Source organism: Nomascus leucogenys, chromosome 22a (assembly GCF_006542625.1).
Source record: "Nomascus leucogenys isolate Asia chromosome 22a, Asia_NLE_v1, whole genome shotgun sequence".
NCBI lineage: Eukaryota > Metazoa > Chordata > Mammalia > Primates > Hylobatidae > Nomascus > Nomascus leucogenys.
The window spans coordinates 26,606,665-26,632,959 of record NC_044402.1 but is presented as its reverse complement, the minus strand read 5'-3'; the positions used below and the strand labels follow the sequence as shown (position 1 = coordinate 26,632,959).

General features: G+C 39.0%; 1 protein-coding gene across 30 annotated transcripts in view; it reads left to right on the top strand.

Annotated features, from left to right (window-relative positions):
• The window catches only part of NRXN3 (neurexin 3), a 1,697,203-nt gene that overhangs the window by 779,665 nt on the left and 891,243 nt on the right, over positions 1 to 26,295 (top strand). For all 30 annotated transcript variants that reach the window (XM_030804215.1, XM_030804199.1, XM_030804204.1 and 27 more), the window contains one exon: positions 20,937 to 21,056. In XM_030804215.1, the coding sequence (XP_030660075.1) occupies positions 20,937 to 21,056 (120 nt within the window). The remainder of the gene's footprint in view (positions 1 to 20,936; positions 21,057 to 26,295) is intronic.

The window sequence follows — 26,295 nt, the reverse complement described above, 5'->3', positions numbered from 1 at the left end:
CAGGGGGTCACCTCAACCATCTCTTCTATTTATACCTTTCATTCATTTCACCCTGCTACAGAGGACTTTGAATTCAGGATTTATTTACCTCTTTTCTAAGTAAGTTGAATGGCCTTTCTGTACTTTTTCTGTTCTGGTCTTCACATAATCCGCTTCACATTCTTTTTTAATTCATCTTTCCAAAGATTCATCATTGCTTACAGGACAATGTCCAATTCCTTAGCATTACATACAGTACATCTATCTTTCCTACCTTAGCTCTCACGTCACAGCTCATAATCCCTCTCCTCCCCAATGTACACAAACACACCCACCTTTCCACTGTGGTTCATCTTCTGGCTATTGGTTGTATTTTGCCTTCAATTACCTCTGCTGGATATGGAATAGCATAGAAGTTAGGCACATGGGCCCTAGAACTAAACTAGGGGTCTGCAAACTACAATCAGCAGGACAAATATTCCCCACCACCTCTTTTCATAAATGACCATTTATTGAAACTCACCAAGGAACTATGGAGAAACAAGGAAGAGTTTCACAATAAAAGATGCCAGAGGAAAAAAGAGTACATATTATATGGTTACATTTATATAAATCTAAAAAATGCAAACGAATCTCTAGTGACAGAAAACAGATCCCTGGCTGCTAGAGGTGCAGGGGGAGGAAGGGAGTACAAAGAGCCATGAGAAAACTTTTGAGTATAATGTATATGTTGCTTATCTTGATTGTGTTGATGTTTTAATGGGTCTACTCATATATCAAAACTTATACAATTGTATACCTTAAATATGTGCAGTTTATCATATGTCCATTGTACTTCAATTTAAAAGAACACGTGGAAAACGTTCAGCATCCAGTGTTCCCATAGCCTCAGCCACAGTTAGCCTGAAGAGTTGCTTGTGTCTTCATAGAGAGACCACTGAAGTAATTTCCACAGTTCAGGGTTATCACTCCATTGCTAGTTCTAAGAATCTTACTCTTTTCATGCCTTTGATCTCTCATCAAAGATGTGGGATGGCTGGGCTTAATCATCTTCAAGGCACTTTTCAAATTTCTAGAGTCTCTCTGCAGGGCACAGTGGCTCATGCCTGTAATCCCAGCACTTTGGGAGGCTGAGGTGGGTGGACGACCTGAGGTCAGGAGTTGGAGACTAGCCTGGCCAACATAGTGAAACCCCGTCCCTACTAAAAATACAAAAAGTTAGCCAGGTGTGGCGGCAGGCACCCGTAATCCCAGCTACTCGGGAGGCTGAGGCAGGAGAATCACTAGAACCCAAGAGGCATAGGTTGCAGTAAGTCCAGATCATGCCATTGAAGAAAAGAAACAAAGAAAAGAAAAGAAAAAGAAAAAAATTTCTAGAGTCTCTCCGATCTCCATTTTACATGTTCAGTCTACAAGTATTTTGGTGGTACCTAAACTTATTCAGGCAGTATGTCTGTGGTACATAAATGTACATACCCCACCTTTGCTATAGTTGATGCCTCTGCTGCTAAAATTTGTTTCTTTTCTAAGTGTTGCATCCCTCTTTGAAACAGCAGGGGCTCACCTGGCAAAACAGTCCTGTAAGCAGTAGTGGAGAAACTGGGCTGCTCACTGTTCTTGTTTTGAGTAAATTACCCTTCTTAATTGAACATTATATGATTTGGCTTCCCAAATTTGTGTTCTTCTTTTCAAAAATCTAACAGAAATAGAGTGTGTTTAGTTAGGTTCAAAATCATATTTTTTAAAAAGAAATGCAGGAAAAAATTCAAAGGATGTTTAATGAGAATATGATAGACTTTGAAATGGAAGATATCACCAGGAAATTCTCCATTTCTTAGGACTATATAAGTGACACTGACTTCACACAATGGTTTTAAGGTTGAGTGTACTGTTACAGGAATATGTAAGCTGCTTAAAACATTTCACAGCTCATGGTTGGACAATGTTCCCTTGAGAGGAAAATTTACTGGTGTTTCTCAAAAACCTGACTTCTTAAAATCCAAGTGACCCAATGCTGGCCTTGCTTATTTCTAGGGAAGTTGCCTTAGCAACCTACTAGCATTAAGTTGCTTAAAGGAATGTGTGTTTAACATTGTTATAAGCCAGAAACAGAGAAAACAGTTAACATTTAGACAAGTGATTATTACTGGCACCCAGGTAGGCTGTTGGAATAGCCAGGATATGAGTTGCTCATCATTCATTTATTAACCTTCGTGGAATTAAATATGGAAAGGATGAATACAGAGGAGATCCTGTGCTGGACACATTCTCTGTGTTAGTTCATTTATTCATCACCATATCCCCTTGATTAGAGTGATTATGTGTATTTCCATTTTTAGCTTGGAGAGACTGAGGCTGAGAGATGTTTAGATGTTTGTCCAAGGTCACACAGCTAGTACCTACTGGAGCAGAAATTTGAAGCCATGTCTGGCTCACTCGAAATCCTATGTTCTTTCTCACACCCTGCTGGCTCACTACTTACTGTGAGGCACTTGAATGATCATTCAGCTATTTCCTTTACCTGATGTTTTTCGTTTGCTGGCTTCAGTTTCTTAGGGGCACCCTATTGGGCCACATGAGAGATTATAGAATGATGTTGTGATCATGGTGGTCTATTATCTCTGCAAACTCTCCTGACATCATCAGTGCACCAGGATGGTTGGATAATCCTACGTGGATGTGAAGAAATCTCAACCTTTTTTTATTTGACATTAGGATTTTTTTTTTCCCTCTAGGTGGTTTTTTCACTGACTTTGTGGACTTCGAAAAGTTGAGTTTATTTTAGTTTAACAGTCAAGCATGTGGTTCTTCAGGACATTTTCTCTTGTGTGCCTGGAGCTTCTGAATCTTATTTAAACCTTTTTTGAAATAGATGTTGCACATCTTTGGCTGTAAGAGGAAGTAAGGAGTTGTTCTCTCTGCTTCCAGACCCCCTCCTCAGCCATGTAGACTTTATATTCGAAGGTCCAGAGTGGTTTTTCTAAGGCAACAATCTGACCCTGTCATTCCCAGCAGCATGTAGAAAATCACCTTGACACTCCAGGTACATTCAAGTGGGCTGCCCCAGAGGTCATGGAACAAAAAGCTTCCTAGACCAAGCTAAGATGTGAAATTATAAATTGTTTATTAAATCAATTTAAGGTACACTTTAAGCATAAATCAAGGGGAAAGTGACTGGTTCAATGAACACAGGAGAGTGTGCAAGTGGGATAGAAAGACTACCATATCTCAATCCTTGGTTACACAATGTTCAACTACCTTGGTTCCCTCTCTGCCATATTAGTCTTCCCTGCTGATGAAGTAGTTACAAGAACCAGAGTTGAGATTAAGAAAGGGATACAACAGCTGGGAAACACTGGTCCTGTTACACCATTGCCCTCCTGGAGAGACACAAGGGCAAGTATGTCTGGCCATAGCTATCACTTGCCAATTAGCCTGGTGACCAGATATATGTTTTATCTCTATGTATCAACCAGAGCAAATGGGCCAGAATGGGACGAAAATGGATGTCACCAATGGGTTGACCAGTTTAGGGATGAAGGAGTCAACAGAGATTGTCTGAGCTTCATAAATATTTAAGGTTTACTCTGTACTTTCATCCCTTTCTATGGGCAAGTAACTCTCTTGTTTCATACTTTTTATCTTTGTTCAGCACACACGTGCTCTTTTTATTTTTTCTGTGTCTCACAGGTCTCAGAGATTATCAGTTTGCTCCCTATACTTTAATCCATTCTATAATTTCCATCCAACTTTTTGTTGCTTGCTATAACAAAATCGAATAATCTTAAATAATGCAGCAAACACACATTGCAGCCTGTTTAAGATATTTTAAGAGTTCTTTCTGATCTAGGAGATAAAATACAAAGTTTTCAGTACAGCAGGCTCTTGTAAGCAGGTTCTTAAAATCTCCTCCTGGCTACATCTTTAGACTCATTTCCTACCTCTCATAAAAATGCCCTCCACTACCCTACCACATGGAAGTACTCGAGATTCGCTGAACTTGCATGCTCTCTTAATCTCTATACGTGGCAGTTTTTAACACCTCTTGTCTACCTGGAGCACTAGCTCTGTGCATTTATTAAAAAGCATAAACTTTTCTTTCTCTAACAAGTATTACTTGAACACCACTATCTTCCTAACCCCAAACTCAGACCCAAATGTGCATGTATATATGCACACACACACTCCCAAAAAGCTTCTCTCTTTCCCTGTGTTCCTTAGGTATAATGCAAAGAACTCATAGTAGTATTAAAGCACTTAAAACATTATATTACATTTTTATATCACTCTCTACTCCATTAGACTGTAAGGAACTTTGATCCAGGGATCAAAATATATTTCTCCTTTTATCTCCAGCCACTAGTCAATGTCCAGTGTGTCATAAATAAGCAGTAAATATTTGATGAGTTGTTCAGTTAATGAGTAATAACAAATAAATGTTATTGTACAACAATTTGGCAGATATTTGTTCCTTGAATAGAATGATTTTTGTAATTGTCATTTACAAATTCTGTTTATATAGGATATTTTTTCCCTCATTTCTTCCCTTGAACGTTTTCCCCCAACTACCGTGTACTCCCATTACTAGATTTTTTATAAATCACTTAAATATGTTTTTGTAAATTATTAATAGCAGCAAGTAGCGCTGATCTGTTGGGCACCTAATGTGTATCAAGCTGTGAATTAGAACTTGTCTTCCACTGGTCCCAAGAGAGCTGGGTCAGTTCACAACCCTGCATAAATTGTAACTAGGATTATGATTCAGTAGGAGCATATGTAGCCTCAAGCAGGATAATTAGTTGTAATAAGCACATAAACACATTTTCTCCCTGTTTCTGTGTTAGGGGATGACAGTCAATTCACACTTTGAATTTCAATGTCCATAAGCTGCATTTAAATACATTCATATAAATGCATGTCAAGTAACTACCATGTCTAGGCCTTGGACTAGATTCTGAAAAAAATAGCCTCATGGAGTTCATAGCCAGCATCACCTTAAAATCAATGAGAAGTAGAAAGTCAGGTTATTGAGACCAGGATGACCCACCCTGCATCTAACTGGGGGATATTGAGTTCTCACAGACATTACAAGCTGATCCCAGTCAATATAAGCTCACTGTATAATCAACTACCCCCATATACAAATGTCCCCTCCTCCAGCGGCATGATCTAGGGCTGGCAGGGATTCACCTTTCCTTACTCATTGTGCTTCTCAAAATTCCCCTGCTGCCTCACCCAGCCACCCCCATTCTCACCCAGTCTAAGTATCAGTTCCAAGAAGAATTTCTGGTTCCTCTACCTGTTTGTTTTCCCCAAACCTTCACACCTGCTCCCTAAGAAGCACCATTGGTTATGGAGGTCTGATCTGAAGTTCTACCCCTCACTCACATATTCATCATCCATCCAGAAGGCAGTTTTATATAAACCCAGATAAGCTTGGCTTTGGATCTACTTATTAGCATTTACCCTTGGCTGAGATAACTTAACATCCCTGTTTCTTACTGCTGTCATCTGTAAAATGGGATAACAATGCTTACTTCCCAGTATTCTGAGGATTAAATATTAAGCTCCAGTACAAAGTATAGCGATGACTTTATGCCTCATTATCCCCGCTGGTCTCCCACAGCCATTCTTTCTAGCACCCCTATGCCATCTTTGGGATTGTCCAGTTAGCCCCTGAAATGGCAAGGACCCTATTTCAGTGCTCGTATTAAAAAAGTACCACCATCAGCAAAAGGGGTGTAGAGGGGAGACATCATTTAGAATCTTGGAAAATCTGAAAAAACTTGCTTCTAGGCCAGAGAGTAGAGAGAACTGTGAGATTGTGTGCTAGCCACAGTAGACCAATGTTGGATTGGAGATGATAGGTCGTCTTAATGGAAAGTGTGATGGGGAGCCAATATGGCACAGTAGCTCAGAGTGTGGGCTCTGGAGCCAACATAAGAAGAGTTATCCTAACAGAATATAGATCACAGAGTTCTTCTCTTCAAGTATGGATTCATCATACATCCTTAAAACCTGCCAAGTACTTCCCTTTCTTTTTCTCTACCAACCTGCTTCTTATCAACCTTCCAAAGTCCTGTTCTTGATTCATCCTAGTCTCACCTATAACCTTCAGAAGCCCTGTCTCTGACTCTTAACTCTTCCTGTCTTAACACTGAGCCTCTACTTTCAGCTTTGGGGGCCACAATGAATGTTTCAGAGCTGAAGAATATCTGGAGCCCATATGTCAGGCATGAAAGGTTTGGAAAAACAGAAATAAAAAAGTTCGTTGAAGTATTTGAAATGATTCATTCAAGTAGGGTTGGGACCTAAAAATTTGCCAGATAGATCATAATGGGGGAGTAGTACCAGGAACGTATAGAAAGGAACAGAAAAGTTGATCTCCTAGAAATATAATGTAGAACAGAGGATACTAGAGGCTGAAAACGGGAGGGGGAAAATGGGGGACACAGAGAGATTTGATAAAAGACACAAAATTACAGCTAGATAGAAAAAATAAATGCTAGGGCTCCAGAGAGCTGCAGGATACAATAATATACAGTTTCAAATAGCTAGAAGGAACATATTACATATTAAATGTTCCCCAAACAAATAATGATAAATATTTGAGATGATGGATATGCTAATACCCTGATCTGATCAATATATATTATATGTATCAAAACATCACTATGTACCCTGTAAATATGTACAATTATATTTCAGTTAAAAAAGGAAAAGAAACAAAAAAATATTCTGAGGAGATGACCTTGAGAGAGATGTTGGAAGAGAGGGAGGGTTGGGAAAATAGGAGATGTCTGAGAGATACCCTAGAGGAAATTTGAAATAGAAAAACAGAGCTGAGGAAAGAAATAAAGATGAATCAAAAATTAAATTGAAGTTGTATGATGATGGTTCAGGGAGCAATACATGTGTAGAGAAGGAAATGAGAGGCTGGAACTTTGGGGAACCCCAGAGTTAAGTAATAGACAGGGGAAGAGGCAGGGAGGGGAGGTTGCTCATGAAAGTTCATACATGTGGGAAAACCATGAGACAGCCATGTCACTGAAGATGGCAGTAACTGCCGAAGCTTAATGGTGATGAAGAAGACTAGAAAATGTTCCTTATGCTTGGCGATTTGCAGATTATTAGTAACCAGATAGAACAGCAGAGAAAATAACTAGCTGCCAAAAGGTTGGTGGGGAGGGCTTGGAGGGCAGAGGAACCTGGGCTCAGCAGCAGTCAAGGGGGGCTCTGTGAAGTCTGTGGGGAGGAGAACCCTGGTGGGACACTCTAAAATGTCAAGGTGAATGGAGAAAGCAAGGGAAAGAGGCAGGGTTATGAGGAGGGCTTCTGTGAGTGGAGTGAAATTTAAGGTGCCTCAAGAAAGCTAACAGGAAAAGTCTGAAGGTTGAGAATAAAAAGCAAGATCACTGTTAAAAAAATGTATATATATCTCAAAGAATATAGAAAAAGGATGGGAAGTGGAGTCAGAGGAGAGTTTAGTCTTGGACAAGGTGGCAGGGTCCTTACTCTAATAACAGAAGCAAAACTTTGGATTAAGCTTATAAGGAAGGGATTTCATTTATTTACTCAACAAGCATCCGAGTGTGTAGATGCAGACATGGGCATTTTAGACCTGGTTTTCAAGGTGCCTCCAATCTGGTTGGGGACATGGATAACTGAAGAATTAGTTTACAACAGCATGAGATAAACCATGAGGGATGCTGACTGGGGTGTCGAAGGGTGAGAGGATGGCAGGTGGTGAGAGAGACATTCCAGAGTTTCCTTGTGAGTTATAGGTTCGGTTAGGAGGGAAGTGGAGCTAACTGTAGAATAATAAAGATTGGCCAAATCTCTGGAATTTCAGAAGCATCAACTTTGGGAAATGGAATTTGCTAATGGAGTGGAGTCTGATGCAGTTCTTCACTTATTTTCTTCTGGTATGCAGACCAAAATTGTCTGATAATGATCTTTTCACTTCTGGCTACAAAAATGCAAGCTACCAGTAGAACCACAGGCACCAGTTTACAGTGCAGAGAGCACTGGACCGGAAGTCAGATCTGGGTTGTACTTATGTGGTCATGGGAAATTCCTTCCCCTAGGTGCAGGGACTCAGGATTCGCTTTAGTAAAATGAAGGATTATTCTTTATTGTTCTCAGAAAGGTGGTCGGAGAATCACCTGTGTGGTGGGCTAAGTATTGTTTCCTAAAAATTCGATGTCTACCCGGAACCTCAGCATTGTGACCTGATTTGTAAATAGTGTCTTTGCACATGCAATTAGTTAAGATGAGGTCACACTGGATTATGGTGGTCCCTGATTCCTATGATGGTATCCTTATCAGAAGAGGGTACACAGAGCAGAAGGCCATGTGAAGACAAACAGAGTGAAGTGATGCTTCTATAAGCCAAGGAATATCAGGAATTGCAGGAAACCCTGAGAAACTAGGAAGGGACAAAAATGATTCTCCCCTGGAGCCTTTATGACCTTCTCACAACTTGATTTTAGACTTCTCATCAGAACTGAAAGATAACATATTTTTGTTGTAAGCTACTAAGTTTGTGATAATTTGCTACAGCATCCCTAGGAAAGTAATACCACCTGCATCCGGAATATCAGGAATCTTATTAAAATGCCACTTCATAGTATCCATCAGATCTTCTGAATCAGAAATACTGAGACTAGAGCCCTGAAATTCAAAGTATTAACATTATTCATATGTTTCTTATGAGGTTTTAAATGTGAGAACCACTGGCCTAAATGATGCCTTAACAACTCTGAAAAATCTGAAAGTTAAAATGACAGGACTATTTTATGCATATAGATGACGTCCCCCCTGGTGAAATGTGTTACGTCCCATCCTCTAGGTATCGCAAACAGAAGTATTTATTTTATTAAATACAAAAAGCAATAGATTGCTTCCAAACTACATGCTTCTAAACACTTGCATAGATTTTGTGTTCTGGCAGCAATTTAAAGATAAAAATATTAAGGGTTTTATTTTTTCCAGGAGCGGTATTTGTCTCTGAGCAGTTTGACAAATATTAAAATTTCTTTTAATCTGTGTTCTCCCATCATTTTCTGTATATGTTTCTTGTCTCATTTTATCTGATCTTTTTTTTCTCTCTGCTTTTATTCATTTTCTGTGCGCTCAGAAATTAAAGGCATATCCATTGTATGTTTTTATTTAATAGTTTTGTACTCTTTATCCTGTAGGGCCTGTGGAAAATATTTCACTATGAGGATTAGTCATTGCATCTCTGAACCATCCCTGATGCATCTCTTAGCTAATGGAGGCTGTATAGTGTAGTAGTTAAGGGCAAAATGGAACGAGACTGCCCAGGTTTACTTCCCAGCAATTAGGTTATGCAACATTGGGCAATTGACTGAACTTCTTTCTGTGTCAGTTTTCTCAAGGGTAAAATATGGTTGTTAATGGGACCCCTGTGTTAGTCAGCTCTGCTCAGTTATGCTGCAGTAACAGATGCCTCCCTAGAATCCTAGTGACTTAAATGAGCAGAGCTTTATTTCCCACTGGCATTAATATTCATCCTAGTTCTGCTGCAGTGCTTCTTCATGCCTCTTCATTTCTGGGCCCTGCCTGAAGAGGCAGCTCTAAATTGTCATATCCTGGATTTGTGGCCAAGGGAAGAGAGCTAGCAGAGCCATGTGGTGGCCCTCAGACCTTCTAAGTGGTTCACACTATTTCTGCTCACAATTTCTTGGCTGTGAAGCACGTAATGCAAAATGCCTGACATAAGAGGCAGGAAATGTAACCCTCCAGAAAGGATGGACCTATTTGGAAGAGGCTGATAGGAAAGGACAGCAAATATTGTCAAAAATAATATAATCAACCACAGCAACTTTATGGGATTGATGTGAGTATTGAGTAAGTTAACATAGGTAAAGCACTTAGAATAGTGTCTTATGACTATTGTCTGGTGATCTATTATTAACAGGGTCTTGTTCAAGTATGTGAAGACATTAATTCTTTATTTGAGAATCCAATGTGCATGCCAAGGACAGTGCTATTTAGAGTTGAGAAAGATATAGAAATAAAGGTCTTGGTCTATGCCTTATGGAATCTGTATAATCCTCCATGAAGAATGTGAAGAGGAACAGACAGTTCATGACTTCCAGATGGCCTGAATGCCCACCAGCAGGGTATCCAGTGGACACCTCTGTACCTGTTCTTCCACATGATTGGTTTTTATTTGTTCAACTCCCCCAGTAGACTCTAAACTCCTTTAGAACAGTGAGTGTATCTTTTTCATCTTCGCACCCCAGAAACTTTCACAACACCTATCTAGTAGGTCATCAACTTTTAAATTAAACCCCTCCTTCTTTATACAGTCTGAAAGTGGGGTGGTAATTTCACTCTCTTAGGTAAGAACAGTTTTCTTCTACTCGATGCCCCATGTTAATGAGGAATTCAGGGTGCATGGAGGAGGCAGTCAGCAGTTTGAAGTTTACATCCATGCTGTGCCCAAACTGTTGCACAAAGGTATGAAGACAGCACATGGAAATTAGTCCTGTTCGCCAACATAGTCGGTTTTGCATGCATCATACATGGCCAGGCTTGCTGTTTTAAGAGCCAGCTGCATGTAAGGCTTATTTAAGGGAAAACAAATACATTTGAATTGAAATACACTTGATTTATTTTTGTTGATGTTCTAGTTTTAATTATTTTCTCTATGTGCGTGTCTTGCAAGTTTTATTTTTGTGGGGACTATAAGGATATGATATTTCCAGGGAGATGAAGAGCTATAATTTCTCAACTTTTCAAACCTACATACATATTATTTTAGGAAGGACAAATCTCATCATCTTAGTTAACAAGAACCAGAATAGAGTGATAGTTCTGCTAATCCAGGCTCCTGGGTCTTGCAGTTACATACACCAGATGTTAAGAGGATAAGAGAGTTTATCCAGGAGTAAGACCATTCTGTGTGGCAGCTACCTCTGTCCACAGTGGGTGATCAGCTAATGCCATCAAGCTCATAAGCTGATAGGCCTTGTAATTACCATGCCAAAGAGGCTGCAAATATCCCTCTTTTCCCAATTTTACCTTATATTTGGTACTTTCTATTGTAGGAAGGAGGTGCTGCAAACACCATGGAGGTTGATCTGAAAATGCTGTATTCCCAGAACTCTTTGTCTTGGGATACTTCTAAAATCCAATGACTGTATCTTTATATCTATACATAAAGTCCCCCATCCAGATGGGATATTCATCCAGAATATGGCAGATACAGCCTGAAGGGTCTTTGGATATCAAGAGCATATCTCTTAGCTTCTCACTTGAATAGACTTACGCTATTTAAGAATGATCGTAACCTCATTCTTGGCAGTAGAGTGAATTAGACAAATTAACAAATTAGAGTTCCCGAAAGTCCTCCATGGTTCAGATTGAAGAGCTATGTGACTGTGCTTAGAGACCTGTGCTACTTCCTCACAACCCCAGGAGTCTGGTCAATTTTTGATAATTTACAACCATGGTCCCTCAGCCTGCCCTGAGTGCTGACAGCAGACTACGGCCTTCTGTACTGTGTGGGTTTCATGGACTCTAGGTGGGTATTTAGGTTAATGGGAAGTGATCTATCTGTGGAGTCAGGACAGGCAGCTATCTAGGTTAATGGGAAGCAATCTATCTGTGGAATCAGAAAGACTGGATTCTTTATTTAATTTCACAATTCAATAGCTTGTGAGCTTGGGCAGGTCACTTAACCTCTTAATCTCATCCTATGTAATTGACGTTACCTACCTCATGCGGTTGCTGTAACATTTGAGTTACTGCATGAGACATGATTGAGTGCTATGTAGGTTTTATCTTATTTGAGTTCCCTTGAGAGAAAAGCCTGAGACAAAGACTCGGGTGAGATAGTTTATCTGGGAGTGGTCCCCAAAAGCAGAAGTGAAGGAGCAGGGAGAGTAAGCAGTGCAGAAAGAAACACCACTGTGAGTGTCCACTGTCAAGATTCCTGCTCTAAGCACTGCATAGGTGGGAGAGATGAAGGTGTTGCCATGAATGCCTCCCAGGATTTTCTGCTTTAAACATAGGAGGTTGGAGTATTTATCCATTGGCTCCCTTCCCCTCCCCATTCTTTGACATTTACCCCTAGGGTATTCTCACCCTCACTCCCATTTCTTGGTTGCTCTTTCTTGCAGGCAGGGCAGGCACCCTAGCTTTAGAGAAGACACAAGGGCTGGCCATGCCTGAAGCGGGGGACCATCAAACTCTGTCTGAGCTCACAATAACTGTCACCTGCTGCAGTGGCTGAAATCTGACATTGGCTGAGGGAATATGATGCCAGGCGGCACGTGATGCAGGGTGTGCTGCAAGCGCATACAAATATGATATTTTTCATACTCACTTTTATTTACAATATACATATTTAATTTTTTTTTGCTTTATTAATAGGTTCTGTATGCTACGCCTGTACCCTGGTCTTACAAATACTTAAAAAAAAGGCCAGGTTATACTCTTCATTATCTTCCTAGAATTAGATTTTCTGTTTCATAATTAGCAATAGTCTCCCATATCCTCCATGCCCTTTACCCAGCCTTACCCTATTCCTCTTTCAGTCCTGAGACAGGACAACTCAGGGATGTAAACATGGAGAAACTGTGAGAACAAACCAGAGTGGAAGGATTTTTCAGACAGGCTGACTAGGGTTTGAGTCCCACAGCTGCACAACCTTGACAGGTCACAGAGCTTTGCTCTGCCTCTTGATTCGTAAAGCTGGGGTACAGTAGATCAGCTGCATGCTACAAAACTAAATGAGACCACGTATGCAAAGCAACTGGTACTTCTTTATATATGTTACTTTCATTCCCCTATCACTTCCCCAAAGAGCTGCATTTTCTTCTGGCCAGGAAGAATATATATTAAAAGGAAAAGTAGTGACTTCATTTATATCTGCTGCCTGATATCTTTCAACTCCAAATTTGTCTAATTCACTCTACTGCCAAGATCCTTCTGCTCCTCTTCCTTCTCCCCCTCTACCCTCCATAAATTTACTCTCCTTTAATTTATTCATCCGTTTCTATGTAATCACTTATTAACTCAATTATATGTATTTACTACTATATGGACTACTTTCCTGAATCAGTGCAATCTGTCCTCTTGCTAAAATACAGTTTGCAGCTCTCTTAAGCTCCCCCTCCATTTCTTCTCTCTCCCTCAACCCATCCACTCATTTGTTTATTTGATTTATTCAGTTTTATTTATTCACTCACTAGTTTTTTTCCAATACATTGAGCACTTTCTTGGTGCAATGTGCCATGCTTATTTGTTGGGGATTACAAAGGTAGCATATTCTACCTCAAAGGGCATAGAAATGAAAATTTTCTTTTTAAAAAAACTACAATACAAAGAATAGAGTGGTCATTTGCAAAATAAAATTTTTATTAATTACTGAAGCAGTAAACTCTCAGCTGGGAGGGTCAGGGAAGGCTGAGGAGGGATGGCTACAGATAGAAAGGTTATAAAATTAATAGAGGGAGACAAATGTAAGCTGTATTTTGCCTTCCTTGATTCCTATTTAAAGCAAAATATTAATTAATATTAACGTAGTAGACCTTTAAATTCACAATTGGATATATATTTTTTTCTGCATGCTAGGGCAAAAAGGTCAATTCACAAGAAAACAGACTTAAATTAGAAATGTATTAGGGGATGGTAGGGAGCAGGTCTTATGGCATATCCTTGTTAGAATCTCTTTAGCTCAATCACCTTCAGCTTCAAAATCTGTGACTTTAGTGCTAAACAGTAAGATCACACAATCAGACTCAAAAACACTATAATACCTAAAATCATTGTAAGATATCTAATTTGTATTAATCATGCCATTAGAAAAGTGGAGAAAGTTTCAGTATATGTTATAAAGTTTTTTTAAAAAACAAGAGTAGAATCAATATCCACAAAAGGATCTTCCTGCCTATCCCTGAGAAAATTGCCCTTATCTCTTGAAAAGTGATTTCATGGAGAGAGATTATCACAAGAAAGCTTGAGCCTGTCCCCAGCTTACCACTGCTGAGCACTGCTGTAAATTTATGGCTTAAGGTAGAGGTTTGGCAATACATCGGGGACAATATTCTTTTTCATCTTCTGAGGAGCCATTTGTTTCTTTGGAGATATATCTGCTCCAGATTCATTCCATTTCAAAATTGAGATGCTCCATTCTCTCAGCCAAGATGAACAGGTTCATTTTACACTGTGATCACAATTTAGAGATGCTATTGGATGGGCTGCCAGTGTTTGCTTTGTAATGTTAGGGGCACTCTTTGTTCTAGTCTTAAGGCATGGGTTAGAGCACATAACAGAAACCATGCAGGAAAGACAAAAAGAAGAAAGAGAGGGAGGGAAAGAAGGAAGAAAAAAGAAGGAAAGAAGGAAGGAAGGAAAAAAAGGAAGGAAGGGAACGAGGGAGGTAGGTGGGCAAATAGCAACACCCAACAATCCTGTATCATCAATAGATAGTTGTGGCCTGAAGTATAAATTAACACTATTCTAAGAAAAATCAGGCAAGCAGTGAACTTTGATTCATATGTCTCAGCAGCAGGAAGCTGCCAGGAGCTGGTTATCAAGTGTGACTCATAGGAGAGACACAATACCAGAAGTAACCTTCTCTGGCTAGTAGGATCAATCATGTCTTACTTTTTTCTGGAATCTTTCCGTTTTCAGTGAGGCTGTTTTCATCTACCCAGTTTGTCAGAGCAAACCCTAGGAATCAACACTGATTTCTCTCTTTACTTCTCCTACTACCAATTCACCTCCCAAACCAATCTCCAAATCCTGTTGACTTCACCTCTAAAATACATCCCAAATTTTACAACTTTCATTTCTACTGTTTCCTAGTTTTAGCCTAAATAATTTTCATCTCTTGTCTTTAACAGCTTCCTAATAGATCTTCTTGTTTCCATTATTTCACTTTTGGTCTAATATACCTATAGCAACCAGAGTGATTTTCAAAACTTAATTGAGATTATATAATCTCCTTACTTAAAACCTTCCAAGAGCTTCCAGTACATGTTGAAGAGCTTTCAGGTTCTGTACCATGTCATTAGGACTTCATGTGATCTGGACTCTGCCTACATCACCAGCTTCGCATGATTGGCTCCTTCCTAAATGCACCTTCTCAGAGAAGCCTTCTCTGATCATCTCATTTAGTATCTTTCTACCGAACCAAGTGCTCAGGACAAGAGTAGAGAAGTCGCCTCAAAGAGGCCCTCCTGGAACATTCTACAAAGTAGCCAATCCTCAATCCTCACTCCCTACCCCCAACTACTTTTCATCGTATTACCCTGCCTTATTTTAGATAGGGTTGACAGAACTCAACCCTATCTAAAATTATCTCATGTTCCTTAATTTGTGTATTGTCTATCAGATTTTCTCACCCCAAAGTAGACTGTAAACCGTGTAAGGCAGGACCCGTTCTGTCTTGTTTATCTTTTTATCCTCCGCAATGAGGATCAGAATGAGCATCAGAATGTGACCACAATGCCTGGTTGCCTTCTGATGCTCAATTGGCATTTGTGAAAGATGTGAATAATAATCTTGCAAAACCTTGGCAGAGGTGAGTAACACTACTCTATTAATACCCTGGGAGGCTGAAGTAGAGGATGAGGCGCAGAGAAAGGGGTGAGTAGTCCATCGTTGAACTTGTTATATGTGGCAGTCTCAATTATGTTTGCTTATTAAAGCCTGATAAATATTGGTGGCGTTTTTAGTAGGTTTTAACTAGAAGCAGGGGCTCCTGGAGAGTGCTCAGGCTGAATAGCTGGGTCGCTTGTCTTTCTCACACCTCCCTGGGAGACTTCTCTGTAGAAGACTTCAAGAAAGATCCCTGCACCTTCCACACCTGTTGTAGGAGGTGTGACAGCTATTCCTGAGCCTTAAGTACTCCAGTAAGAGTGAAATGATCTATTTGAGGTGTTCTGCCAAACGGGCTCTAAAAATAATTATACTTTAAAATGTTTTTTTTTCCAGTGAATATGAATGCTTTAAAACTAAGTTTGTAAAAACAAAACAAACAAAACACCTCCTCAATCTCTATTGGGTTAGACACCCAAAGAAAACAACCAGAAGCTGAAATTTTGTGGACAGAACATAAAACGCCTTTTTCCTACTTCTCTGTCCTCTTCTTCCTTCAGTCCTGTTCTTTTTCCTTATCATCCCTGCTTTTACTTGCCTGATCTGTTTTGTCTTGGGGGGATGCCTAATACAATGTGTGATGCTATGGGCTTAGTGAAATGCTTGTCACAGCTCAGCTAGCCTAGCCAAAGGTGCTGGTGGAAGCAAAGGTAAGTTTTCTTTTTTGACATGTCTTTGGTGTCCTTCAAATCTAACACAGTCCATCATTTTGAGCATTTATTAACCATATCATTTAGATATATAATTATATGCATCTTTCACTTTGCCTTTCTAAAGGGGGTAATTTTCATATATTTTATGCATTGTAGAAATTTTGGTTCATGTGAAATGTAGTTTGAAGGGAAATCAAGTTACTGTTTCATTTCCCTCTTTGAAAAAATAGAAAGATGTTCAGGTAAAGCAAAGTGCTTATGATACAGATCTCACCCCCTCCCTCCCCAACCTCCACCCAAGCTAAAGTTCCCAATGGTTCCCCATACACTTTTGGAAACAGAGCTTTGTGGCATATGGAAGGAATTTCTACCCCCTGTGTATGAGCAAAACCATCTGGTTTAGTTGGTTCGGTCAGGTCTTAGAAATACATTGACAAACACGTGTATGTCAGGGGTAACTTGTAGTCTTGCTGCTTATATTGCTCCTGGGGGGAATAACAAATTCATGTAATATGAACAGTCTAGTTTTTAAGAAAATTGAAATAAATTAAAAATAATTAAAATCCAAAGTTCACCTTATGAAGGTGTGTCCCTTTAGTAATGCTCAAATATAGATTTTTAACATACACTCTGATTTTCTGTCTGCCAAAGCAGGGAAAAATCTGATAATATCTGGGTGTCATCTTCCTCCAAGCAATCAGCAATGCATTATCTCCTAATGTTGCTGTTTGATTTCATTATTGGTTCTGACTTCTTGAAGAAATAAGGGTTCCATAGGGTTACTGTAGGATAGGTCAAGAAAAACAGTCTAGTCAGTGTATTTCATCCATGGTATCTTATTCCGTATTCCCCATTCAACAGAGAATTAGGCCATCTTCTGTGAAGCAGAGTCTTACCTCAAAGAGATGGTGCTAAATGAGTTTTCAATGAGGATAGCTTGTGTGAGCATTTGGGTGGTATTACCCAAGGGATTCATTAAAGGCTCTCTGTTCTACAATAGTAAACAATTAAACACTCTATTTTTACGAACTTCTGCATTCCAGGAATCTTTTGCATCTTTATTCCAGGCATGAGTGTCATTACCTGGGAAATTCAACTGAGGAGTGTTAGGCAATTTATTAATATTCTCTACTTAGATCCAGCAGTGATAGTTTAAGCAGCCTCAAGAGAATCAAAGGATTTTTTTTGTGATCAATATTTATTACTTGAACTATAAAAGGGAAAAATACATGTAATACATACAACTAATATGTACCCAGTTGCAGATCATAACTTTCCTAGTTATTAAAAATGCAGGAAAGTTGATGGTTTTGAGATGTTTCTTAAATTCTCACTAGTTTCATTTTAAATTTCAGTGTTTTCTTCTTTTTGTCTGAACCATCCTTTACTTACGTGAATAACTCTTTACATTCATTGCTTCACTGATGCTACTTCACTGGGTTTTTGCTTGAATAGGCCAGAAAAAGTCATCCCTAGACTACATCATCAAGAACAGTTTGTATATTTCAACGTTCAGCTTGTGTCTGCATCTTGCCTTACTTATCAATTCACTTTTATGCCTGGGATACTGATTAGGTTTGCTCCTCCTCTCTCTTTGCTTTGATTTCCTGCTGAGTGTAAACATGACTTTTCCTCTGTAGAATGAGTTGACCTTTTGACTTGATTAAGGATAAATGCCATTGACTCTCCACTTCTGGAGGCCAAGAGTTTTACAAAAATCCCACTGGGACTTATTTATTTATTGTTTGAAAATGAATATCAAATACTATTCCATATCATTTTAATGAGATAGATGTGAATCTTTTTTTTTCTACTTTAAGAATAATAAGAATTGTTGCCGTTGGAGGTATCAAATGTAACTAAATGGTAGGGCATGAGAAGCTTCAGTTTTGTGGGGGTTTTTTTGAGATTGAGTCTCGCTCTGTCGCCGAGGCTGGAGGGCAGTGGTGCAATCTCAGCTCACTGCAAGCTCTGCCTCCCTGGTTCACTCCATTCTCCTGCCTCAGCCTCCCGAGTAGCTGGAACTACAGGCACCTGCCACCATGCCTGGCTAATTTTTTTGTATTTTTAGTAGAGACGGGGTTTCACTGTGTTAGCCAGGATGGTCTCGATCTCCTGACCTCGTGATCCGCCTGCCTCGGCCTCCCAAAATTCTGGGATTACAGGCGTGAGCCACCGCACCTGGCTGGGTGTTTTTTTGTTTTTGTTTTTGTTTTTACATTTTTATTCATTGGCAATCACATTCCAAAGTTTTACAGTCAAATGGACAGTTAAATATTTGTGTTTGAATCTGACCACTGTGAGTATCTCAAGGATACCATAAGAACTGACGGACCTCCAAACGTTAGCATCATTGGACTGAGAGAAAGCTCATTTTATATCTCTATAGGTACTGTGATACCAATGAAGCAATGTTCCCAAACTACTATGTTTGTGTTAGTCATTTTCCTCTTATCTTGTCCCCAATCACAAAAATTAAGCAATGTACAAAAATTGCCTAAAGAACAGATGCCACTTTATAGAAGATGTTTTAAATAGCCCGTACTTGTAGCAGTTCTGCCTTCATAGCTAATATTCTCCACGTCTTTCTTTACTTTTTTCTTTCTTATTGAAGCATTTCCATGTAGAATAAAGAGGATAAAAACATAAAAAAACAAAAACAGATTTGTTTTATCTGAGAACATCTGTTCTTGTTATAAAGAATCCACATGATGTGGTCCATTTTCTTTCAATGCCCTCATTGTTGGCTGTTGTGAAGGCGACTGTTACATCAATGTTAGACCTGAACTTAATAAGATAATGAAGAGTGGCATCTAATCAGTTGAAAATGTGGGGAAATTCTGTTGTAATACATACATTTTATGTAATATTGAGACAAACATACAAAGCAAGATAAGCTGAGATGTAATCTAAAATGGTTTATTGTAGAATTACTTTATTCCTAAGATTCATTGCTCTCATGGCATCACTACCTAATTTTGAGTGCATTTGGTCCTTTAGGTTTCCTTACTAAATGTTCAAGATTCTTGTAAATTTGGGTTGCCCTCGAGCTTTGGGTGCATTCTGAAAATTATTAAATATAAGTTATTTGCTGTGCACATTGTAATTAAAAGAAACTTTTTCACTTTGAAACTCTGTTTATTTTTCAAGAGGAGAATTCCTCCAAACTTGAACTATTACCATAACTCTTATAACCTGCAGAAAATAGGAATACTAATTACTCGAAATTAAAAGGTGTAGTTTGAAATTACCTGGAGATTTATATTCGCCTGAATAAAATATTTTCAGTCTTGGAGAGGACGGAGGAGTGTAGCTAGTGACAGTTACATAATAAGCTTTCAAAATTACTTAGATAAAATATATTGACCCTAATTGATGGTTACCATAGAAACAGACTTATGTAGACATTGATTATTCAAACACTCATTAAACTCCTACTATGCACTTGGCCCTGTGCTCAGTATATGTTGGAGCCAAGTATATGGTTTTCCAAACTATTTCACATATATCCATAGGGATATATTAGCCACTTACATGTTGTATCATATTTTTTCCTAGTCATTTTCAGGAACGGGGCTTTCCACGTATAGATTGACTAATCCAAAAATATTTAATCAGCATCTTTCTTCATGAGCTCAGCTATCCTCCTAGAAAGAGCAAACTTGATCTATCTTCTGCTTCTATGTAATCTTCTTTGTCTTTTAAATTTGCATTTCAGATCAATAACGATATACATCCTAAAAGAATGTGACATTTTCTTCCTTTATTAACTGGATCGTTTTAATGCCTCTGTGTCTCTCTTGCCATCTTTTGCCCCTAAGTACAATTCCTGTTACCCCTGATTCTTTATAGGGTTCACTTGAACCTTAGCTTGAGCATCTGGAGCATGGATCTCTTGAGACAACTTGGTTTATTCCTCTATTTAGTGGCACTTTATATTAGTCATGCTTTTGTCCTGAAAAGTTTCAGTTTTGGAACTTTACATCATTTCAGTTTTTAGGTATTTGGATGCTTTTGGAGGATGATGAACAATGGGAAAAGCCTGGGGGCCCTCACATTCCCTTCAGGAGCATTATTTATGATGGGGCGTAAAACTTGACATTATTACTATTGTAATGCTTACTATCGTGATTTCTATGGTCGTGAATCCTAATAGGACCCTGTGTTAATGGAAATGTCAAGTTAAGGCAGTATGTGTTGCAAAGTTCTTTTCTCATCCTATTGGTGGATACTCTCTAATAGCCAGACTGGTGTATCATGCCAAATGGCCAAATTATTCTAAAGAAAAAATATTATGGTAAATTTCCTATATCTTAAATAAATTCATCTGGATTCTAAGACTGAGAGATTAATGACTGCTAACTACAGCTTCCTGTAAATGATTACTTACTGCCATTGGCATTTGAAAACCTTATATCTAAGATAAAGGAAGGCACTATTTTTTTCATTACTGTGCCATTATACTTTATGTTTGAATTGAGACTTTTGCATTTGGGGACTCCTACGGAGAATCCATTGGATCAGTAAAATTCGAATGGACTTTGGGTGGAATATAATTCCTTGAATGCTGCTGGGTCATGTGCACCAGTGTGGTTTTGACAACCCTGATGCATGAGCACTACTTTCAGAATTGATTCTAACTGTGGCACTTACTACCATCCTTAGGCAAAGGACCAGAGACCTTGTATGCAGGGCAGAAGCTCAATGACAACGAGTGGCACACCGTTCGGGTGGTGCGGAGAGGAAAAAGCCTTAAGTTAACCGTGGATGATGATGTGGCTGAGGGTGAGTATGACTATGGTGAAATTCATCTCTCTTTTCTCTCATAGTCCTCTCGGTCATTGAGTGAGCAAACAGTGTTTTGCAAAACCTTTTATTTTGCATAGTAGAAGTCACAAATCATGTTTTCTATTGACAAACTCAGGCAAGGCTAAGAAGGTCTTCCTCTGTATTTTACAATCCCTTTTCATCAATGTGAGTTATGGAAATTACCTACTAACTATAACTACGTATTTATGGATCTCTCTCCTTAGGCATAGAGTATGTGTCTGCAGAACAGATGTAGGGTTCTACAGATCCTTTTATTATTCAATCATTCAAAAATCACATGTCAATCTCCTCCCATATGCCGGTTCCTTCCATCAGTGAGTGAATCATTCTCTAGTAGAAGAGATGGGCAAACCGGAAATTCAGAACATTACAGGTAAAAGTAAGTACTAAAACAGTGCATGATACTTAGAAGGTGCTGAATAAGGTTTGGTTTAATTAATTACTTTTTAAATCATTATTAATTATTTATTCTGCACCACACACCATTTTACAAGGCACTGAGAATACAGTGGTGAACAAACAAGCAAATCTTTAGCCTGGTGGAATTTACATTTAGGAGGGTGAGGAATAAATTAAGGAACCCATTCGTGTGGAAAGCAACATTCAGAGCTCCACACAATCAATAAGTATTTTGTAAGCATTTGTTCTATGTCAGCAGCATGCTAGAATTGCAGAAGATAAAATGGAAACAGACGAGATTACCTGTTTCCTCAAATAATGAACCAATTAAGCAGATCAGATAGGACTCTGGTATTTGAAAATAGGACCAAAATATAAAATGAGATTCTAATTTTGGTGGGTGAGATTATAATTTGTCAATCAGAAGAGAGAATTACCCATTTGTGCTGGAGAAATCAGGAGTGGTATATAAAGGTAGATCTTCAGACTGAATTTGATGTAATTTATGAAGGCTGAGGTATGAGAGAGGGTATCATCAAGTGTCATTTTACATACTATATCTTTTTTTTTCTCTTTTTTGAGACAGAGTCTCACTCTGTTGCCCAGGCTGGAGTGCAGTGGTGCGATCTTGGCTCACTGCAAGCTCCGCCTCCCTGGTTCACGCCATTCTCCTGCCTCAGCCTCCCGAGTAGCTGGGACTACAGGCACCCGCCACCACGCCTGGCTAATTTTTTGTATTTTTAGTAGAGATGGGGTTTCACCATGTTAGCCAGGATGGTCTCGATCTCCTGACCTCGTGATCCACCCACCTCAGCCTCCCAAAGTGCTGGGATTACAGGCATGAGCCATCACGACTGGCCTTACATGCTATATCTTATAAGTCTTCCCTCTCTGATATTCTAGAGCAGGACACATCTATGAAGCAGAATTCTTATCCATATGGGAAAGAAGATTTGGGGCAGCATGGGATATTACATGTAACACTGTTGCCATCAGATCTGGGCCCTGACATTAACTTGCAGGACGTTAGGAAAGTTAACATTCCTGGGCCTTGTCAAATGCAGTCAGTGGCCTAAGCCATCTCCATGGTTTCTTCTGTGAATAAGACAGTCAGTAGCCCTGGGAGTCTAATACACTCATTGCCACTAAAATGTTTTATGCCTTTGGGATAGATATACTGAACCTCTTTTTCCTAATTTCCTCCTTTTTAAAATTGAAATTCTATTATTTCTATGGGCTTTTCCAGCATGAATATTCTGTAATTTGGGATCTTATAATTTAATTTTATATTCATGAGCCTGAGTTTCTATACTTCTGGAATCAGGAAATATAGTAAGATATGTACGTGCATGTGCAGGTGTGTGTGTGTAGAGAAGGATATCCTGTGGATTAAGGAAGAGCGTCTAGGCACATATCCAGTGCCCAGTAGGCATTAGAAACTGTTAGCTGTGTTAAGCATATCAGCTCCTTTAATCTTCTGTCATTCACTATAGCCTTTAAAGGTAAGTGTTCTTAATGTCATTTAAAGGAAGCATAAAACTTTGAGAGCGTTGTATAATTAAGCTCCAAATCCATGTCAGTGTGATTCCACAAAATCATTCTGCTTGCTGTACTTCAAAATCCATCATAAGAAAATAATTTATCTTGCAATATGGGAAAAATATAATGGAATGGGTTGGAGTGAGGTAGGGAATGCATTAGCTTATTAAAGTCTCCTAAGAAACTTGCAGGAGGTAGACCACAACACTTGACCTCTCCCTCACAAAAACAAAGACAAACAGAAGCACCACAACAATTATCCAAAACACTTTGATTACACGCAGACATAACTTAGAAGTGGGAGGTGAAGTTCCTGGTCTACTTGCCTGGAGCATAAATTCACATTTGAAATGAACATTTTAAAAGAGATGTGCAAATGGTTACACTATTTAGTGCCCACAGCCAACCTGAATTAATTATTCAAGAACTATATGAACTGTTGGTGCATCTGGATCCTGCAAAGGCCCCGGTGATGAGTCACACATCTCTTGCTCACTCCTCTGGGCTTGTCTCTGAAGGGTGATGGGATTCACAGCAGCTTCTGAAAAGCAGCCACGAGATGGCGACCTCACCCTGATCTCTCCTGACAGTGAGTTCCTTTCATTTTCCCTGGAAAATAAATGCTCCAAAAGTATAGTCATAAAGAACTACAGAGCTGAGGGTACTATAATGTGTCTCTCTCAGTCATTATTCTTTTATGAAAACTTTGGAATAAAGGTATTTGTAAATTGCACTTTCTTTTACCACTAATAATTAAAAAGCAGGGCCAAGTCGCGAAATGCCATTATCCAGTAATTTGATTTTTTGAAATTAATGAAGCTCTTTCATTTTCAGACGTGTCCCCCCTACCCCCCGAACTTCACTGCTGATGGAAGAAAGCAGCCAGAAGGATAAAGAAATTTGAGAGAGGAAAAGTACTGTTTTGCTTATGAGCTACAATCTTGGGTTGCTTTTTACAGTGATAAGGGGTGGGGAAATTTTAATTTTCGTTCACAGAAGTCATAAAATCAGGCAATGAAACGAAAATACCCACAGTCCTCAAGTTATTAAGTAGTATCTCACTGACTTATTTAGTAATCCCTTTAATGTTCTTTAAGGTCCCCCTAGTGTGTTCAATTTCAGCTAGTTTATAGAAATGATGTAAAGAATAGGTCTGACTCACAAGAAATCAAAAGCAAGAATAGAAATACTCCTCAAGCTTGTGTTTATCATTTATTGTAATGTGATTTTGTTCTTGGAAAAGCATTAAGTTCAGTTGACAGTTAATAATAATTGATTGATCTGTGTTTCTATTATTAAGAATACATTACTATACCAAGCACAACTTGAGTTATACTCCTCAGATTTGGGGCCTAATGCTGCATGAACTGCCTCCTCTGCCTAGAACTTCTTGCTAGTACAAAAATTTGCCCTTGCTAGTAGAAAAATTTGACTACACTGGTTCTTGTTGACTTCTCCTGTCCTTATCTACATAGCATATATAGCACCAAGCTGTAAAAAGTCATTTTGCAAAATTTTCCGTTTAAAATTTATTTCTCATAGTAATTTTTAAAAACTTGATAAAATAGGATTGAGGAGTGTTAGGTCAAACAATGAAATGGAGTTCTTTATTGCCAGCCTTATTAGGAGACTTTAATAAGCTAATGTACATTGCAAGTCATTGATAAGTATACAGTATTTAATTTTTTTTTTGGTTCCAGAAACCTTTTTTTACTAAAGTATTTTATACCACACATTTACACGCTTTTAAAAAATGCTGATATTATGGAGAAAGGGATGTGGGACCAGCAGAGCTAGGGAATTGTGGACAAACTATGAAGATTCTTGACTGGTACTCTATAAGCCTTCGTTTTCTTAACTTCTCTCCCCAAGTCTAAGAGCCACGAAAGGTCACTTTGCTTCCTCTCAGCGTTTCCCATTATTCTTTTTTGCTGAGCTCTTAGTTTTGGCCAGGAACCTCATGTGTAGAAATGGTGAGGACCCAAGCCTTGACCACAAAGCAAATGTCTTAAATATAAACCCCTCCCCCGGGAGTTAGGAACGCTGGCTGTGCTCAGACCCCTTTGGTAGCCACTGTGGGACATATAGAAGACACAAGAGGTGGCCTCTACTTAAAAAGAGCCCACATTCTCACAAAAAAAAGAGAAAAACGGTAAGTGAAATGACCACAATATGATTCAATCATTTCAGAGGGAGAGAGAGAAATGAATGCGGCATAATTAGTAATAGCGCACAGTTTAAGCCATAGGCACTCTATTAAGTACTTTACTTGTATTGATACTTTTAACCCTGCTAACTTCATACCTGTTTTACAGATGGGAATCTGAGGCATAGAAACATTCAATAACTCCCCCAGGGTAACCCAGTGAAGAAGTCTTGGAGGCAGAATGCAAAGTCAGGCAGTACAGCCCTGGACTCTCCATGCTCATCCTCTAGATGCTATAAGCTACTGCTTGAACCTGGCCAGAATTTTCCATATGTCCTTCATCACTCTAAGAGCTGGTTTATAGACTGCTTGTTGGCCATCAGTGAAATATGGAAGTGAATGTGTGACAAGGAGGCAAGGCAACAATGCTGCTTTAGGAAAGGTGCTGGATATATTACCCATGAATTAGATGGAATGACGTTCTGATACTGGGCCATAGGGAAGAAGTAAGAACTCCTTACAACAGCTTCTACATGGAAATTTCACCAGTTAAATTCTACCTACTGCTTTTCTTGGGCAGTGATGTGAGGAATAAGTCAAACCTTTTTTCCAAAGACAGTTCATTGTGCTAGTAAAGATACGGGCTTTGGAATTAGCACACCTGGGTTCAATGTAGGGGTCTACCATTTACCACCTGCATGAATCTTGATCAAACTGCTTAACCTCTACAAGCTAAATGTCCTAACCTCTAAAGCAAGAGAAAGATACTTATCTACAATTTTATTGGGATAATGACATTTCATAGTGATTATGCAATATTTAGCACAATGCCTGCCTTATATGGAATTTTCAGTAGTCTTGGTTTTGGCTTGTTATCGTTACTTCTCTTTCCCCTGAAGTTTGAAAGAAGCTGCTGTGAGGTATGAATATATTTGCCCCTTAAGTGGAAAGTAGGTTCGGTTTGCAGACAGCATTCAGAGGAGATGAGTGAAAGGTTTCCATCACTACTATTGATTAAATGACACGCAGATTTAAAAAAAATTATTTTGTTAGTTTGGCACAGGTTTCAAACTTTCAGCAATCACTCATGCTTTGCGCAGGTGCAATAAT